The 20972-nt window shown below is 39.3% G+C and overlaps 1 protein-coding gene across 3 annotated transcripts in view; it reads right to left on the bottom strand.

Annotated features, from left to right (window-relative positions):
* LOC126356280 (poly(U)-binding-splicing factor half pint) overlaps positions 1–20972 on the bottom strand; it is a 115828-nt gene that overhangs the window by 63793 nt on the left and 31063 nt on the right. For all 3 annotated transcript variants that reach the window (XM_050007154.1, XM_050007163.1, XM_050007172.1), the window contains exon 3: positions 19850–19918. In XM_050007154.1, the coding sequence (XP_049863111.1) occupies positions 19850–19918 (69 nt within the window). The remainder of the gene's footprint in view (positions 1–19849; positions 19919–20972) is intronic.

The raw sequence follows: 20972 nt of genomic DNA, 5'->3' as shown, positions 1-20972 counted from the left end.
GGAGGGGGGGAGAGGGAGGGGGGAGAGGGAGGGGGGAGAGGGAGGGGGGAGAGGGAGGGGGGGAGAGGGAGGGGGGAGAGGGAGGGGGGAGAGGGAGGGGGGAGAGGGAGGGGGGAGAGGGAGGGGGGAGAGGGAGGGGGGAGAGGGAGGGGGGAGAGGGAGGGGGGAGAGGGAGGGGGGAGAGGGAGGGGGGAGAGGGAGGGGGGAGAGGGAGGGGGGAGAGGGAGGGGGGAGAGGGAGGGGGGAGAGGGAGGGGGGAGAGGGAGGGGGGAGAGGGAGGGGGGAGAGGGAGGGGGGAGAGGGAGGGGGGAGAGGGAGGGGGGAGAGGGAGGGGGGAGAGGGAGGGGGGAGAGGGAGGGGGGAGAGGGAGGGGGGAGAGGGAGGGGGGAGAGGGAGGGGGGAGAGGGAGGGGGGAGAGGGAGGGGGGAGAGGGAGGGGGGAGAGGGAGGGGGGAGAGGGAGGGGGGAGAGGGAGGGGGGAGAGGGAGGGGGGAGAGGGAGGGGGGAGAGGGAGGGGGGAGAGGGAGGGGGAGAGAGGGAGGGGGAGAGAGGGAGGGGGAGAGAGGGAGGGGGAGAGAGGGAGGGGGAGAGAGGGAGGGGGAGAGAGGGAGGGGGAGAGAGGGGGGAGTGCGTTCTGTTTCAGTTTTAAGGTCCCACAGATTTGAAAGATGGATATACTAATAATGCACTTTTAGGGAAGATATGAGTATCTAGCATGGCAAACAAGTGTGTTTCAGTGGCAGGTGAGAAGCTCCAGTGACTTAAAAATAACTGATTCCTATAACACGGCTTAGTTAGAATACGTCTTCCGTTGTTATTTGTATCTGAATTCATAAACGTCATCAGAATAGTATTTTCTGATTTTGTTATTACAATACAGTTTTCGATTTCTTGCTAAAATATTAGTTTCTGGGAAAATCTCTCTTAATGCTTTCTACAATTTATGCTTTCAAAATTTCCCCATTTTACTATTTGAATGGATATTTTAATGACTGTACCTGCTTTTCATCATGTTCTGCATTTCTGATTTAATGGTGACAGGAACTACACTTTATTTCCTTGCCAAATTTGAAAGACTCTTCTACATTGACAGATTCTTTTTCCGTCAAACAGCACTGTGCATGTGACTGTAGCAAATCCATCCATTAATTCTGTCGGACAATTTAATAGAGTACAGAATTTCCCAAAATCTTCATGAAATAATCATTTTCAAAACAAGATGGTGGTTTGGTGAGTATGGTAAATTAGCATGAGAGAATGGAACATTTCTGAAATTACCTGAGATTTCCCCGATTTTTCGAGGTTAAAATGCAATTCCAAGTTTTCCAGAAGAGTTGCCACCCTGGATTGGTAAACAATTGTGATATTTGGAAGAAAAATGTAAGCTACAGACTTTTACTTAATACTTTGGCATGCATGACAATTATTAATAATAATTGTGTGTTAATGCTTTTCTCATAAAAATCACTCATTCAAATTGAGAATCCAGTCAGTGAACACAGTAGGCACCATCCAACTGTTTATTTATTTTTTTATTCCCTATACATCGATTTCCAGTTCACTCTGCAATTCCCAACAAATGGAGCTAGATTAATGTTGTTTTTGACCTGATAGAGTTTGTGAGGAAAACATTCAGTTCTGCACTGACTTTTGCAGTTGCCGTCCTCTTATTTTTGTCACAATTCTCTTCAATGACAGCCTGTCACAATCAACACACACTTTCGTCTGCATTGTGACTTGGCAGATGAAGTTTTTTTGTTTTCCCTGTATGTGGTATAAATCTTCAATACTGTGCCTCCTGAAACACCAAACACTTCGGCTACCTTTGTTATGAAAGCACCAACCACAAAAGCACCAACAATTTGCCCATATTCAAATTCACTGATCTTTGACACAATGCACTTTTAACTACACAGAAAAGAACTCTGACCATGACTGATGCCTTCCGACTAATTGAGGATACTGGAACGGTGCCGTTAATATCCAAATATAACTGCGCAACATGCGGACTTAGCTAGCATCTGCATTTATGTTGAAGCACACATTTGTTTTGGTGTTTCAAAATTTTTGCCCAACCTTGTATGTTTTACTGATAGTATTCCAATATACTTAACAGATTGTATTTATAATGAAGCCTGTTTTTCAGATCCATCCAAACTGCATTTCTCTATTATTCTTAACTGGAGCTCTATTTTTAACTGATGTTGACAGTGTAGAGCTCGCAGTTTCAGTTTCAGAATTTATACATGCCCATCTCTGACTTCGGTATTCCCTCAACTGCCTTAAACAGCTCCATCTTCACACAGGATTTGTTTTCACTCCAATTTCCTTCCCATTGCATGTAAAAAAGAAATTATCTATCTATATTTGGAAACAAAGAACAAAAAACACTTTTGACACAAAATTCATGTATTTTGACACATGACTCATCAATCACCAAATTCGGAAACTGAATGAAATGCTCTGATAACATCAATATTCAATGACAAGCTGTAAATAGTAACAGCAGTAACCACTGTTTAATTTGTTTGGCATAATTAAAATAAATACGACAATAACTGTGGGCAGCTTTGTGACTGTGGAAAGCAGTTCTTCTGAGAAATAAAACCTTTAAGTTAAAATGACTTAAGTTTCAATTTGAAGAGAAAAACAATTAAATTATGTAGCCCATGGGAGCGGAGTATTTTTTGGTGTAAAGTGTTTCTTAAGGAAAATGGTTTAAAATTTTATAAACCAGTAACAAATGAACAGTCTGTTGCTGAAACTAAGAACGGGCTGACGACAAAGCAGGCCTGTATCAGTCAACCAAATAAGAATGTGTAATCATCCTTCTTCCTGTATTACATGATATAACTGTTACTTCATACTGCCTGTGTTAGTCTTCCCAAGTTTTCCTTTGTTTCACCAAAGGTTGTTCCTTCTCTCGATTGGCATACATGCAGTATTTTGGGCTTACAATTTTTGTTCATACTATCTAAGCAATGTGTTCATTTTGTTCTCTAGTCCTGAATGTGATCTCTTATACTTTGTAATTTTGTGTTTATTCCATTATTTAAATGCTGTAATGTTTGTCTTCTATGCCCTACACAGCTATTACATCACAGTTAGAGCAAACATTTATCTTTACCTGGATCAGAACAACAAAGTGATTGACAGTTGAGCCTTGAAAAGGGGAGGGGGTGTGGAGATTCTGTCAGTTCTCTGTTACATACAAACACAATACACTTCCAGTAGAAGTAGCTGTGTGGTTCCACACAACTCGGCATCACTCCAGTACTACACAACATACTTAGGGAGGCTGCTACCTTTTATGTAATCAAATCTTCATATTTTGTTGCCTGTATTAGCTTATTGGAATGAAGCAATGTCATCAAGATGGCTGAATGAATTTACTCTCATGTTTATTTTTAGTAACTATTTTGTAAGTAATTTGTTTTGATCTTCTCAATAGATTTGATCTAGTTGATTAAAGTTAAAAGATTAAGCTCTGCAGTTGTCTAGATTTCAGATGTTTTAAGGAATAGGCAATTACAATCTGGTTGTCAGAAACTAAATAAGTCATCACATATTTATTATTACACTAGCAGTGCAATGGTGGGTGTACAAGGTTGGCAACTATATGCACATGCATCCTACACACATTTCATATAAAAATGGAGCCAAACTTCCTGGCAAAAGCAGCCCAGCTAGTTGCAGCTCCCACAACACAGGCAGTGAACACTGAATTTCATTGGCAAACCACACAAAACTAAAGCATTCACACCATGACAAATGAGAACATAAAAGAATACGTGAAATCATTTCAAGTGACAACATAATAAAAGAGACAGAAGATCAGGCTTTGCCTGACACCCCCATCCAAAACCACTCACCAAGAGTTGATCTCAAATATTTTTACCATCATGAACAACAGATTGCAAATTGATACACTGATGAACAGCATAGATAGAGGTTAGAATACAAAACATATGGTACCAGACTGGGCCACATCACAAAGTGAGTAAGGATAAACACTCACCAGATAATTGAGGCATTGAGCAGTAAAGAACATATGGAAGACTGAACTACTCTAACTGAATGGAATGAGAATTTGAACACCATTCCTGTATGTTGCGAGTCCAGTGCCTTAATCACTATGTCACCTTGTTTAGTGTTCAGTTAGTCTCTCAACAAATGCAAGCGCACAACAGGTAACACTACAAATTTTCTGCTAACTGACGCTTTCACGCACTTTTATTATTTTTTCTTTTGCTCCATTATGACCTTAATTGGTATCTTCCAACAATTTGGGACTGTAAAATTTCGCAAAAATTATAATGTGAAAAACAACATGAAACTATCGGCTTTTATCAAAATTATGCAGAACCAGCGACTTTTTAAGAGATCACAAAAGTTGTTATTTTGCCATACAAAAATATTACAATTCTGACCTCAGCGAAACTGACAAATACTGAATGTTAAAACTGCATTTTGTCTTCTAATCTCCTCAAGCTGACGTTCATTTATAACCTTAAAATAACAGTTCATTTCCCCTGTAATATAAACTTTGAAGCGATGATGAAAATAGTGACGAATTTGGCAAAAAGCAACACCAAAATTTGGAATCATCTATTTTAGCAAAATTTGGTATAAAGCAACAGCGAATTTGACAAAAAAAATTGAAAATCTGTAAAAAAGATTGCCAAAATTTACCCAGAATAAAAAATAAAACCATTTTTCCTGTCCCTATCAATAACAATTACTTTTAATAGCAGTAGCATTCAAATTTAAATATGATAATTCCAAAATGCAATTCTATTTTTACTTGTCTGTAACATGTTATACAAAAAGAAGACTATAAATAATAACTTATTTAAAACTTCCTGACAGATTGAAACTGTGAGCCAGACTGAGACTAACTCGGGACCTTTGCCTTTCGCGGGCAAGTTCTCTACCGACTGAGCTATCCAAGCACGACTCATGACCCGTCCTCACAGCTTCAATTCCCCCAGTACCTCGCCTCCTATCTACCAAACTTCACAAAAGATTTCCTACGAACCTTGCAGAACTAGCACTCCTGGAAGAAAGGATATTGCCACAGCCACAAACTGGGGGATGTTTCCAGAATGAAATTTTCACTCTGTAGCGGAGTGTGCGCCAATATGAAACTTCCTTGCAGATTAAAGGCACAGGTCCCGAGTTCGAGTCTCGATCCGACACACAGTTTTAATCTTCCAGGAAGTTTCTTCTCAGCGCACACTCCGCTGCAGAGTGAAAATTTAATTCTTCAATAACTTATTTCGTTTTCTATCTTCCACCCCTAGTATTCTAGACAGTGAATTGTTCTCCCTTTCTCTTTGAAGCCTAAATTCAATTTTTTTTGCATAACATTCTGTGAATCATTTAAGTACTGTATCTTTTACTACTCACTTTCTAAACTAGCCTGTTTTTTTCTCAGGGCTCTCCTTCCCAAACTCCGTCAAATTTGTTTAAGCAAGTTAGTAATAATAAATTTAAGCATCATGCATGATGTGTCAATTCTTTGCCCATCTCAATGTTTTTGAAGTTTTACACCCTGAACTACACGTCATGCAATGATATAATTTTGCAGGCACATTCAGTGGTACATGAGAACACTAGCAAAAAGTGTCACAAATACAGTTAGTAGTACAGAAGTAAGAAATTAAAATGTCATGCCTGATGCAAAAATGGACAGAAACAATGTTGTTTTTTCTTTCATCGTTATGTGGGATATGTCAGTGAGAAAAGAACCGCAAAGGTTTATTCCCAAAATGTATCCCACTGTTCCCTGCTAAGCAATCCTCCACATTAAAGTCCATGCTTCATTGCCATTAATGAAAGTCGTATTACACACTAATTGCAAAACTTTCTGCTCTACACAGAGAATGCTTAGTTTTGAAAAATAATTAGTTTACCAAAAACCTGTAACTTTATATTCTTATGTTTATTTATTTAGCTATCTGCGGAGTCACCGTCTCCTGTTTGGTTACGTATACTTAATTTTAGCCTTATTATAATTGATATTCAGGACAACTTTCAAACAACTTCAAACAAGTGGTTCCTGTTCCACCACCTAGCCTACTGGTAGTAGTATATGCTGCTGGTTGGTACAGGTATGTGTGTGTTATTTAATTTGTTCCAGCACAGGCTTTATTTGTCAAAGATAAATGAAAATTTTGGGAATTATTACAAATTACCTGCATTACATTTAAAGTGTGCCTGATCAGTTAAAATGGGCTTTTAGCATAGTGCACTTAGAAGCAATCTTTGAAACAAACTTATACTGCAGTCTCTTGTCGAGATCTTTCAGTTGTTTTGCTGCAAGACTAGGGTGGTTTTAATTTAAGCCACATGAGACAAACCAACTATTAACTATCATAAGAATTTGTTTTATTAATATTATGTTTAAATTTTCTTGCAATATAAGAAACACACTAACATTTTACTTCCAGGGAGAAAATATAACTTTATGTAGAATCCTAATGATTGAATAGTACAATCTTGTCCGTTTTGGAAGTACATACAAATTTATAGATCTTCACTAAATTCTCGGCTCTTTTCCCTCTTAAATTATTTCTTAATTTTGACAAAACAAACCTGAACATGGAGAAAATTCTGTCAGTGGATGCAGTGCTGGCAGGGCAAGAAATAACGCTTTTCAAAAAGTAATAAATCCTGGTAGCAACTTTCCTTTTCCTTTTTTTGCTGTTTTCAGTCCCATTATCATCCACCATTTATTTGGATGAAACTGTGTTACAAATGCATCAGAATACTTAGAGGCAGGAATGTAACTGGAATCATCAATCCTAAGAGGCAAAATAATTTAAATCCACTCTAGATGCATCTTTTTGAGTCAGTTTTCTGCAACTTCTTCCTGTTCAGCAGTTGTCTTCTCCCTCTGAATCTGGGACCTAACATATCAGCAAGGTATTGAAAGAGTTCTAGTCCTTATTTCTCTCATTCTTTATTACATTCTTGTAGTGTGCTATACCTGGGCTTTCTAAAAGACTGATCCATAGTTTGACAGCTTCTGCAAAATATTCATGCTGTCTATTTGAAGAAGATCCAAGACAATGCAAATCTCTGACAGTTGTCACAAAAGATGAGTTCTATATTTATAAATTACAACATTATCCAAGAATTTTCTATTGTTAGCAGGGACTACTTCAGAGTGCTCTGTTACAATTTCTACATATTTCCAATTATTATAAATAAATGTGGATAGGCTATCATGCTGGGGATTCCATCTAACAGGATTTGGGAGCTCTGGTGGAAGACCATTCTTTTCTTTTATCCAACGACGTGATTGGTGGTGGTTCGAAAAATACTTTTGAACTTCAACAGTAAGTTTTATTACAACTATAAATCCTACATCATCTCTCAGTAGATTAATGCAATGAGTCAAACAAACATATGTTAACAAGTCAGATAGGTCTTCTATTACAAGCTGCCTCAGTTTTATCACTATTTTCACCATCAGTGCAAACAGCAAATACTTCTTTCTGAAAATTATCTTCTGACAATTTGATTGAATTTTTCAAAGATTCTGCACAATATTTAGCTGTCTTTTGGTTGGCTTCTAAATCAACTGCATTTAGTAGGAATGTTTGTTGGCTGTATCTTGTCATAGTATAATGCGATTATGCTCTTTTTAACTCAAGTTTAACATTTATATCAGCCACATCCAAATCATCATCAAGCAATATCTCATTTAATTTGAAGCAATCAGGCCAAATGTAACTAGGTCACAGTGCCTGAATCATGTGTGTGTATTCTTGACTTGAATTTGCATTGAAGGTTATGTTATTAGCATACAAGAATTTTGCTTTTAGTAGATCCAGTCGTTCATTCCACTGATCAATGGTTTTAATCACAAAATCCAGCAGGCTAGTCCGTTTTCTCTTCAGTGGAGTTTAAGTTTAATGTTGACTACCATGACTTACTACTTGTAAACCATTACTATTGCTGCTACTGGAGCAGCTTGAGGGAGAATCAATTTCCAATATAGAATTATTATTATTATTATTATTATTATTATTATTATTATTATTATTATTATTATTCTGAGTTGCCAGAGGTAAATCGCATATCGTTAATACAGCATTGTAAAGTCCTCTCTCCTAACACAGTTTTTCAGATGACATTGCAGTGCTTGAGAAAGTTTTCCATGACGACACAGTCTTAACAACCATCTGCTTAAGCAAAGGACTGTGATAATTGTGCAAGGCTCTGGATGCCAGCACAGGAGAATTTAATAACCTGTTTTGCCTGTTTAATTTACCAGTTTTTCCACTATTGAATTGGTTGTTAAGAATGAGTTAGTGTTTTGAATGTATCAATGCTACATTAGCCGTAATTATGAAAAAATCCAAAAAACAAATAAAAACAGTATTTTTCTCAACCCTGTGCAAGACAGCTGAAATTAATATGTGATTCTACTGACTTTTCAATGGATACACAAACAACCAATGCCTTGAGCACTGAAATATTTGATTTCACATATAACATTACACTTCTTTTTCTTTCCATGCGAACACACTTAATTCCTGATAATACTCGTAACAGTGCACATGCAGAGATAACCCTACATGTAACTGAAGATATAGTACAGCCAGATACCAACAGATGGCAAATCAATGTAGTTTCGTGTGCATGACTGCAAATGGCAAGTATATAGTCGAGTTACCTTCAGTACAAACACTCACAGCCCCTGAATAAGTATTCGGATTCCCGGCTTAAGTGGATAAATTCTTCAGTCAGTTGCTGAAATTTATATGCATTAGAGGCAAATTATAATGTCAACAGCAAAACAAAGAAACTTCAAGTAAGTTACACTAAAATGTATTTTTCTTTCCTTCAGTTAAGAGTTCTGAAAACTTCCTCTAGCACTACTGAGACTATTTATGAATTTCTCAGTATCTTTTGAGGTATAATTGAAACTGTAGAACTGTAGCTGTGACAAATATTCTCCGGTATACTCATGGATTTTAGCAATGCTTTGTTCCTATAGGCTTTATTAATAGATTTTGTAGAAAAGGTATCGAGAAATGTGTAAAAAAAAAAAAAAAATTATGAATCCCTAACAAAGTGACTCCCCCCCCCCCCTTACACACACACACACACACACACACACACACACACACACACACACACACACACACACACACACACACTGCTCTATTCTATATTTCATTCATAGCTATCTACTGGTCCATAGTGTTATGTTCACTTCTAATGCTGCCTTGTTCTTTTGCCTGATTAAAACCAAATGTGTTTTCCAAGTGATAATATTAGCAAATACCTTTTGCTTTTTAGATTGGACGCAGTATACATCAATGTATTTGGTAAATCATTTTGCAATTATCTTTTGCGCTATATCTATAGATTTAATCATTTCTCTACAGTCAGCATTTCCTGGTACTTCTCTTTCCCACATACTTCCAAGTGAGATTACCTTGTAAACATCATTAATTTCACTAACATAGAACCATCATCACCAACTACCTCCTATTGTAAGGGGAAAAAGCAAATTTGGAAGACATCACTCTGGCAATCGATCCCAAACAGAAATTTGTAACATAAATCTGACAGAACATTTTTATGAGCTCCTGAACATACAGATTTTAAAATTGCTTCACCAGGTCCTACTCAACCCAACAAGCCAAATTCCTAAATGTTGACATCCACCTCAAAGATGTCTGCATCAGTGCCTCTGTCCATATCAAACCTACTAACCACCAACAATACATCCACTTCAACAACTGCCACCCATTCCATACACAGAAGTCCCTCCCATAAAGCCTAACAACCTGTGGTCGTCATGCCTGCAATGATGAGTGGTCCCTCTCAAAATATACTGAGGGTCTCACTCAAGCCTTCACAGACCATAGTTATCCTCCCAACCTTGTACAAAAACAAATCTCCTGCACCTCATCTTTCCAGTCTTCCACCACCTCCCAAAGTCCTGCCGTCCAGCCACAGAGGAGCATTCCCCTCATAACCCAGTGCCGCCCAGGACTGGAGCAACTGAATTACATTCTCTGCTAGGGTTTCAACTACTTCTCACATGTCCTGAAATGTCCTGCCCACTATCCTTCCCATCCCTCCCACAGTGGTATTCCGCTGTCCACCAAACGTACACAATGTACTTGTCCATCCCTACACAACCCCCTGCTCCCAACAGCTTACCTCATGACTCATACCCCTGTGATAGACCTAGATGCAAGATCTGTCCCTTACATCCACCTACCACCACCACCTACTCCAGTCCAGTCACAAACGTCACCTACCCCAACAAAGGCAGGGCTACCTGTGAAACCAGTCATGTGATCTATGAGTTAAGCTGGAACCACTGTGCTGCATTCTATGTGGGCATGACAACCAACAAGCTGTCCGTCTACATGAATGGCTACTGACAAACTGTGGCCACGAGTAAGTGGACTACCCTGTTGCTGAGCATGCTGGCAAACACGACATCCTTAATTTCAATGACTGCTTCAGAGCCTATGGATCCTTTCCAGCTTTTCTGAATTGTGCAGGTGGAAACTTTTGCTGCAATATATCCTATGTTCTCGTAATGCCCCTGGCCTCAACCAACATTATTCATTGTCCTTGCCCATCCAGCCCCTTCCCTGTTCCCATTACAGCACTACACAGCCCTCATTCCACCAACGCACTCAGTCTTTTTACTTCTCTCCTTTACCGCTAACCCCCCATGCCCGCCACTCCCCTACCATCTGCTAACCTCCTGACTGTACTTACAGCTGCCCTACCCTCTCTCCACATTGTCCCTGCACACTCCCCAGCAGCAGTTTACTGTCTGGCACCCCTACCCTACTCCTCCCCTCCCCACCCAGTCGCCACTCCCAGCATGTAATGGTGCTGCTGCTTGCAGCGTGGCTTCACTTGCCTGAGACTGCAGTTGTGTGTGCGTGAGAGCTGCATTGGCTTGCGCGTGAGCGCTCATGCCTATGTGTGAGCATGTGTGTGGTCTGTCGTCTATTTTTGACGAAGACTTACTGGCCGAAAGCTTTACTTGTGACAGTCTTTTTGTTGTGTCTGTGTGCTACTCACCATCTCAGGTACATGGTGAGTAGCAATTTTCTTTTACATAATACTGTTACAGTCCATCCTGGCTCTTCCACTGATTGCTTTTAAATTTCATGTGCATCAGTTGTTGATCAGTCGTTTCATCCCATGGCATGCGCTTAATGTCCAAGAGCAAAGTTCTATACTGTGAAGTCAAGGTTTGTGAAATACTGCTGTTAACTGGTAACATGCTTTGTTCATTACATCAAAGTGCACAGTTTGGTTGGTTTGCAGTGTAAATGGACAAAACTACAGGGTCATTAGTCCCCTTCTGCTCATGCAAACAAGTCTAAAGGTAAAAGAATTCCCAAACAGAGTTGGGGAATAACCAGTATGCTAGGATTCTCTTTGCTTTAATCATTTTTATGTTGCAATTCACATAAGCAGTGTAAAGCAAAGAAACGAGTAAATATGTAATTCAAGAAGCAGTGGAGCACTAATTCATTATTAACACTGCTGTTGCACATAATTTTCTTTGGATTTTAGACAATGTCAAAGTGAAATACACGTGCTGGAAATGCAATATTCTTCAACGGGATTGGCATGACGAAACTGTGAATAAAAAATGACAAACTCATTTAGTTTTTGAAATGTACATAGAACTGCAGACTTTCAATAAGAGAATACTGTGACAGGCTGTATATGTGATCAAACAAAAAAGAAAATTCCTGGATTTTTCCAAATTAAGAACATACTTCCTCTTGGGTGAAAATACAGTATACTTTCCCTCTGAACTGTAAATTGTATCTATCCTTTGAACGGTAAGTGTGTTATTCGCCGGCATGGAACTTCCTGGTACTTTAGGAAACAAAACTCAGTAAAAAATAATGTGTTTTGGAAAGATCTTTGATGTGCAGCAAAATGTACACTATATATTTTCATATTAAGAAAATATAAACACAAATTCCATCACACAGCACGTTAGTCTCCAAAGTACTGAAACCGAGATTGCAATGTGCTTTTCTCAGCCACTCATAGCTCGCGTCACATTATCTAGACAGCCAACGACAGCAGATATTCGGTATTCAGAGCATAGGACACAGGATGTTGTCGGCAAATAGCAAAATCACTCTTCAGTAGTGCAAAAGCACCAAACAGAAAAAGTTCATGTTTTAAACTTAGTATAGCTACAAGAAAATCTAAGCTTTCATGTATAATATTGGTCTTTTTGTATGTGTTACCCTTCAGGATATCTCAAACACAAATGGGCCAGTAAAATTTTAAATGACAACAAAAACGTCTGATCTTCTGAGCTGGAAACTTTTCTAAGTGGCTGGTCCTCAAAGTTTTAAATAATTCAAAAGCTTTTTGATTTCAGAAATTCATTGCACTTTCTCACACAGCATAATTCATCTTACTTAAAAGAAAATTCACACTTCTCAAACCACCATTCATAATATTTAACTGCTACCTCATAGACACAGGTTCGTTTGAACTGTTGCCAGAGAGTGCCAAAAGACAAATGTTACTGCAGACCAATAGTTATGACGATGTAGCAAGCCTGTGCTAGGTGTTTGTTCTGCTCAGAGACCTCTCATAACATTTCTGCTTGGAATTTTCTGTGAAGTGGGGCATCAAGTGACCATGTGCAGCCGTATGGAATGTTGTTTAGAGGGGACATGGGAGTAGTTGTACTTAGGGCAACTGTTTTATCATATCCCACCCACATAAAGAATGCAAAATTAGTAAGCAGCTCTTGGCACAATATTAGTTTCAAAAATAGACTCTACAACTAAGTTAACCGAATATTTTTCTCTGTGGTGACTTTGACATAGATACATGGGGAGTTACAATGATAAAACATGTGATGTCAGTCTGCAATTTACTGAACAATGATGTTTTGTAAGCTTAAGACATAAACAACATAAATTGAGAAATAATGTCAAGCCTACAGGAGGTAGTAGACCAGTGTTGAAACATGTCATGTGTTCAAAAAACATTGTGTTTCACTGAAGGCAGATACATAAAATTCTGCTTAAGTTATTCTGTGCGGTTTTCTGGAAGCCAACTTTCTTCGAGTACCATTCCTGAATTATCTCACGTATGGTTCTTTCTTATAGTGCGAAATGAAACACTGTTTCAAATAAATTGACTGCAAAACATTAAAGAAAGTCTTTCAGAATATAAAATTTTAATTATTGTGTAAGAAGATTTATTAGGGGCCAAGTCCTGTTTTGTGTATTTTATTATTTGAATGAGTTGTATAATTATTGTACTTCACAAGATGGAAAAAAATAACTTAGGCTTAAGCCCCTTAGATGAGATGTACAATATATTAAATAAGGAGATATCAGCAGCAGTAGAGAATGTTTTCAGAAAGGATACATGTTTATGCAATACAAGACTTAGGCAGATAGGGTTGCACTATTTGCCTCTAATGAAGAAGAACTTAAAAAATGCAAGGAGCAACTTGACAGATCAAATCCAAAAGTAGGCCAGAAATCAATCAGAATTAGACTAAAATAACACATCAAAAATAAAATAATAGAAAGTACCAATGAAATCTTGGAATCCACAGATGAATTTTAGTTTTTACGGCACTTCAAACAACAGTTAGTTACTAGGGTAAAAATAGCCTGGACCACTTTTCATACACTAAACAGATTTCAATACAGAGATTCCAGCATGTGTGAAAAGTAACAATGGCACATGTTTGATACATAACTAAAACCAGGATTAAAAGCTGAGTAATGGAAATCAGATACTCGAGCACTAAATATTCCATAGTGGACTTCTTCCGTAGTTGAATGGTTAGCATCGCTGCTTTCAGTGCTGAAGGACCAGGGTTGGATTCCCAGTATCTCATGTGGTACCCAAAATAGGCTGTCAACTCGGCCCTTGTGAGTACAAATGAGGAGCTGATTGAATAAAGAAGCAGTGGCTTCATAAGGATTTGTCTATAGGCAACAACATTTGGAGGGATTGGCAATATGCTGATCACATGTCCCATGAACATAAATTGCTCCTCATACAGCCTTGTAGGCTGCAGTTGGCCAGTGGGAACCAGCCTAAGGCCTAATCTATAAGTGTTGTTAACATTAAGCGTTCAGGATACTCATTTCTGTATCATCTTCAGTCATTAAATAGTTGACTTCTGTTGTTATTAACTGATATGGTTCTGAGCTACTTGTTCTACTTGTAATTGGGTACAGAGTGATATTAGTCCCATTTGTTTATGCTGCCTTTTTTATCCTAGAAAATCTCCATTACCATTCCTAAAATAACAGCAACACAAAATTATATAAAAATATTAGCCCACTTTTGATATTTAATGACTTTTTGAAGTCCTGTAAATCCAGAAGGAAATCCGAAATTTTGCAGTTTCAAACAAATACATGACCATACATTGTTGGTATCTTCATGTTTTGTTTGTGGTGGGGATGAAACGACATCCTGTGAAACATTACTAAAAGCCTTCTCTGAAAAACTACCTAGTGCAGATTGTTGGAAACCCACTCATGATGGAAATATAATGGATCTAATGGCAACAAGTAGATCTGCCCTCTTTGAGGATGTCCACATCAAAACTGGCAACAATTATCAGCAAAGTACAAAGAAAAACTAAAACAAGAGAAAGATATCAATAATAGGACATGAAAACTTTGTAACTCCATTTTGTTAAATTTTGCAAGTAGCGTAAGAACGATTTCTTAAAAAACTACACTCATTCTCATAAGTTAAGGATGTGGTGCCACACATCGTGGCAATATACAAAACTGGCACTAATAGCACAGGCACATAGGGAACACACACAACATAGCTTTTAAGTCCCCAGTATTGGTGATAAGTCGAGAAAACCGCCCCGAAACACATGTGCCACAAAATGCCACTGTTTCCTGCGCATGTACCCCGACAACAATTTGGGAAATGATCACCATGCACAAACGTACACAGGCCGCGCAACGGGTTGGCACACTCTGGATCAGGTGGTCGTGCAGCTGCTGGGGTATTACCCCCTATTCTTGCACCGGTGCCTGTCGGACCTCCTGAAGTGTCTTACGGGTTTGAAGACTTACAGCGATACTTCGACCGAGAGAATCCCAGACGCGTTCAATGGGGTTTAGGTCTGGAGAACAGGCAGGCCACTCCATTCGCCTGATATCTTATGTTTCGAGGTACTCCTCCACAATGGCAGCTCTGTGGGGCCATATGCATATGTTGTTATCCATCAGGAGGAAGGCAGGACCCACTGCACCCCTGAAAATGCGGACACACTGGTGCAAAATGACGTCCCGATGCACCTGACCTGTTACAGTTCCTCTGTAAAAGACATGCAGGGGTGTATGTGCACCAATTATAATCCCACCCCTCACCGTCAAACCACAACCTCCATACACATCCCTTTCTAGGACATTAAAGGGTTGATATCTGGTTCCTGGTTCACACCAGATGAAAACCTGGCAAGAATCACTGTTCAGACTATAGCTGGACTCATCCGTGAACATAATCTGGGACTACTGTTCCAATGACCACGTACTGTGTTCTTGACACCAGTCTTTGCAGGCTCTCCTGTGACCATGGGTCAGTAGAATGCACTTGGCACGTCTCCGGGCGAATAAACCATGTCTGTTCAGTCATCTGGAGACAACTGTTCCAGTGGCTGCGGTAAGGTCCCGAGCAAGGCTACCTGCAGTACTCCCTGGCCGTCTGCGGGCACTGATGGTGAGATATCGGTCTTCTTGTAGTGGTGTACACTGTGGATGTCTTGTACTGTAGTGCCTGGACACATTTCCTGTCTGCTGTAATCGTTGCCATAATCTTGAGATCACACTGTGTGGCACACGGAGGGCCCGTGCTACGACCTGCTGTGTTTGACCAGCCTCCAGACGCCCTAGTATTCTACCCCTCATAACTTCATCAATGTGTGTTCTTTGAGCCATTTTCAACACACAGTCACCATTAGCACGTCTGACAACATCTGCACACTTACTTGCTGCACCGTACTCTGACAAGCACCAACACACCTCTGCGTATGTGGGCTGCTGCCAGCACCACTGTGCGACGGCCACAGGCCAAATGCACTACATGTTCATACCCTGAGGTGATTTAAACCCGCAAACCGCCCACCATAGTGTTGTTTCACCATGTATCAGCATTATCCTTAATTTATGAGCATAAGTGTATATAAAGTGATACAAGAAGTTGCAACATGTGTAACTGCACAGTAGAAGCCTAGTTATTGACAGATTAGAGAAATTCATGCACTTTCAAATTTCTCTCTGATTATGGAGTTACTGGAATTAAGAGTTTCACACACAGCTGGAGTTATGAGGTTTTAATTGCCTACCATTGATATATATTAGTACATTGGATTAAAAAAAGAAAAAAATCTGTCATGTCACACCTCAATGAGAAACTATAAAACTTTCAGCACAGGGAAGGAGTATGCAGAGGAACTATGGTTCAAGTTTAAAAGAATAATTGACCATTCACTGAATAGATAACCAGCACAAAAGTTTGTTGGATGGATCCTCCATGGTCTACAGCTACTATAAATAAATTTCTAAAGAAACAGGGATTACTGCATAACAGGAGTAAAAGTACAGCGCTACAGACAGATGCTGAATGAAACTCATTTGGCTGTCAAGAGCAATGTCTGAAGCTTTTAATGACTACTGTGCAGAATACTGTCAAATTATCTTTTACAAAACCAAAAGGAAAATCTGGTTGTTTGTAAAGGCTCTTGGTGGCACCAAAGTTAGTGTCCAGTCCCTAGCAAATGAGACAGGAACTGAAACTGAGGGTAGCAATGCACAAGCTGAAGTGCTTGACTTAATCTTCGAATGTTCCTTTACACAGGAAAATTAAGGATAATATTTCCAATTAATCCTCATAGCACTAAAGGTGAGTGAAATCAGTGTTAAGTGTCAGTAGTGTTGAGAAACAGCTGAAATCACTGAAATTGAACAAAGTTCCTGGGCCCAATGGAATCCCTATCAGATTTTGTACTGAGCTAGCTCCTTTTCTAAATAGCAGATGCTCCCCTGCCCCCACCGCCCCCCCCCCCCCTCAAAAAAATAAATAAATGAAACAACTGTGCCCAGTTCTTGGAAGAAAGCACAGGTCACACACTTCTACAAGGGTAGTAGAACTGATCCATGAAACTACCTCCCAATATCTTTGACATCGATTCATTGTAGAATCTAACAACATATACTGAGCTTAAACATAATCAGACACCTCTAACAGAACAATTTCCTCCATGCCACCCAGTATCTCCATGCCACCCAGTATGGAATCCAAAAACAATCTTGTGAACTCCAACTCAATTTTTTTTCTTTTTTTTTTACATACACTGAAAGATTTGGTTCAAGGCAGTCAGGTAGATGTAATATTTCTTCATTCCAAAAAAGTGAGAGATTCATTAATTACGACACCTATGCTTCTTGTCACAAGTGCGATCGTATGGGGTCTCAAGTGAAATGTGTGACCGGATTGAGGACTTTTTGGTACGGAGGAAGCAGCACCTTATCTTAGAGATGGTGTGTCATCATCAGCTGTAGGAATAACTTCAGGTGTGCCCATGGGAAGTGTGTTGGGGCCCTTGCTGTTCATGTTGTATATTAACGAGCTTGTAGACAATATTAAAAGTAACCTCAGACTTCTTGCAGATAATGCAGTTGTCTATAGTGAAGTACTGTCTGAAAGAAGCTGCATAAATATTCAATCAGATCTGGACAAGATTTCAAAGTGGTGCACAGGCTGGTAACTTGCTTTGAATGTTAAAATCTAAAATTGAGCACTTCTCACAAAAAATTATATCTCCTATGACTACAATATCATCGAGTCAGTAGTGTAATAGGCCAATTCATGCAAATACCTGAGTGTAGGGATGTGAAATGGAATGACCACATAGGCTCAGTCCTATGTAAAGCAGGTGGCAGACTGATTTATAGGTAGAATACTGGGGAAGTGTAATCAGTCTACAAAAGGAGATTCCTTACAAATTATTAACTGTGTGGGAACTGTACCAAGAAGGATTGCTAGAGGATATTGAACTGAGAAAGAGAATAGCAGCATGAATAATCACACATTTGTCTAATCTGTGGGAGGATGTCGGAGATACTGAAAAAACTGAACTATCCTGAGAATCTACTAAATGATGATTCAAGGATAGACGGAAACTTGTGCTGATTCATTTTGCCTTCCAGAATAGCAATAGCAAGCTGGTTATGTCAAGAAAACATTCCCCACGCCACAAAACTCCCTCCTCTGGCCTGGATCCTCCCAACAATGTTTATTTTCAGATGTTTCAAGCCGTAAACACCAAGAGCCATTTGTTCAATGTCGCATAAAATGTGATTCACATAAAAGGCCACCTGGCCGCACTCTGTGGACGTATAGTTGCAGTACTGGTATGCAAATTCCAGCCTCCTTTGCCTATGAACAGCAGTCAGCATGGGGGTATGAATGAGGCACCTGTGGAGGCACATACACCACAATATCTGCTGAATGATCATTGAGACGATACTATTGGCAGCGCCTTGGTTCATCTGAGCAGTCAGTTGTTCAACAGCTGCAAAACTATTTGCCAATACACTTCTCCATAATTTTCCTTCACCCGTCATCTATGGTTTGTGGTACAGCACAGTTGCACTAACTCCAATTTTGTATATTGTCATTCTGCTGTGCAGAGTATACTTTAATAATAGCAGAATGTGAACAGTTTACAAACTTAGCAATTTTGGAAATGCTTCCACCATTCACCCAAAAGTCCTTTTGGATGTCAGATATATCCACAAGCCATCTATCCGAGGTTATTGCACGATGACATCCAACACTGGCAATGGTCACATTATTGTTTGTTTTGCTTTAGGGCGCATAAAACAACTGGGGCATACGCGGAAACTATAGAAAATGAACACAGAGAGGAGTTAAACGACTATACATCAGTCCCAAGTCACATTATTGTGATTGGGCAATGTAACACAACTGCTTGAAGCATAATTTTAACAACAACATTGTTGCTAAAGGGTGAAACAAAGCAGCGTAATATAAGCAATAGTAACTACCATATTACAATTATTTTAAGATGTAAGAAAAAGAAAGTAAGACATGATGACATCAAAAAATTGCTAGCATTCGGCAAAGAAGAAATGTCAAGATAAAGAGTTTTTACATGAAGGTTAATCTTGTACGCCCATCAGACATGTTGATGGATCACTCAATAAAATTACACGTATTCATGATGAAGTCACTAGGCGCAGTGCGAAAGAATACATAGACTGATGGTTACTAAACACCTGCGGCAGGTTTAAGAGCTGCCACGGGCTGTTGGGTATCACTTGTCAACTAGCTGATGTTTAAAGCAATCTCTCTATCATGTCTACTAGTGATGAGTTGATGACCCAGTGCTATGTGGTTTTCTCCTGGGCTGGGATTTGGACTTTGGAGTAACCTACTGACGATGTTTGGCTATCGCAGATTATTTCCCTGTCTGCCTAATGTGGGACTCTCTGCTCACTATTTGACCAACCATTGTGTTTTCAGTGAACAAACCCCAAACGTGACAGTATATGGGTTCACCTAGGGCATAGTTCGTACCCGTGTGCTTCCAGTCAAATCTACAAACTGCATTCTGCAGCACTGATGTGAGAGTTATTCAGCAAACATATAGAATAGTGTACTGATAATGAGGAATCCATATCCAGAAGTTTTTTGTTCTGTATATTTCCAGGAGTCAGGAACCATTATTTTCTGTGATGTAATTGTAAATACGTTGTACTTAATGAAATTGTGTTGAAGCAGACTTTAGAACTTACCTGTTACCAGGGTCCCAGTTTGATTTATATTATAGACAAGTGCTGACATGAAGTCAGTGCCATCCTCTCCTATAACAAGACAGAGAACAGAATTACACACCAATCAATTAAGCAAAAAGACAAGGTCCTATGTTAGCCACTAAATATGCCTAACACGGTATGCTAAGCCAGTAATTACAAAACTTGTCACTGTTATGGAAATTTGATATAATATCAAGCCCCATTTAAAAATGGAAATCTGAATCTTGTAAAATTTTTCAACACAATTTTTCTTCCCTTAGAAAGAAGATTTGTGATAGGAGAGTATCTCAATAAGAAGCAAAGCTTTTGATCTAATTCAACCCACACTTTTTTGTAAGAAACTGCACATTACTGACCATAAACATCTAAAAATTAACTTAACTTTATTTTCAGGTCTTTCTACATTGTGTGTGCGACAAAACATGCAATTTACAATTAAAATGGATTTTCTTTCAAAAATGGAACTGTTTTAAAATCTGTGATTCAAATGTAAATCTTTGCCTCCATAGGCAGTGCTCTAACAACTGAGCCAACTGAGCACACCCCAAGGTTGCACTCTAAAAGAAAGATGTTTGGCAGACTGCAACTGATTTACACCACGAAGCTTGCTCCAGTAACTTGGCTGGAGGTGTGTTGTCCACAAATGGCATAAATTAGAAGTCTGAATCTCAGTCAAGAACACACATATAATTATCAAGCAGTAACACTATTATGTAAGTAAGAGTTTCATTCTGGAAACAATCCCCAGGCTGCAACTAAGCCAGTCTCCGTTACATCGTCTCTTTCTCAATGATGCTATTCCACCAAAAAGTGCTGGAGACATCTCTTGAGATTCGGAAAGAGATAATTCTTGACTGTAGGTTCCAGTCAATGTACAGGGTATGCTCAGCTGGCTTAGTCAATAGATAGGTGCCTGAAAAAGGCATAGATCTAGGTCCCAATCCTGATCTAGTGAAGAGTTTTAAAATGTCAGAAAATTTCAAATTTTGTTAAAATTGACTGATTTATATATTCTCACGAGCAAGGGTTAAATGTCTTCCATTCTCCCAAGCTTTCGCCTGTTGACACAAATGTGCACATGCAACTTCAGTCTTATTTATCA

The sequence above is a fragment of the Schistocerca gregaria genome, chromosome 1 (assembly GCF_023897955.1).
Source record: "Schistocerca gregaria isolate iqSchGreg1 chromosome 1, iqSchGreg1.2, whole genome shotgun sequence".
In the NCBI taxonomy this organism is placed as follows: domain Eukaryota; kingdom Metazoa; phylum Arthropoda; class Insecta; order Orthoptera; family Acrididae; genus Schistocerca; species Schistocerca gregaria.
The sequence above is the reverse complement of the archived record's forward strand: the minus strand, read 5'-3'. Positions and strand labels throughout refer to the sequence as shown.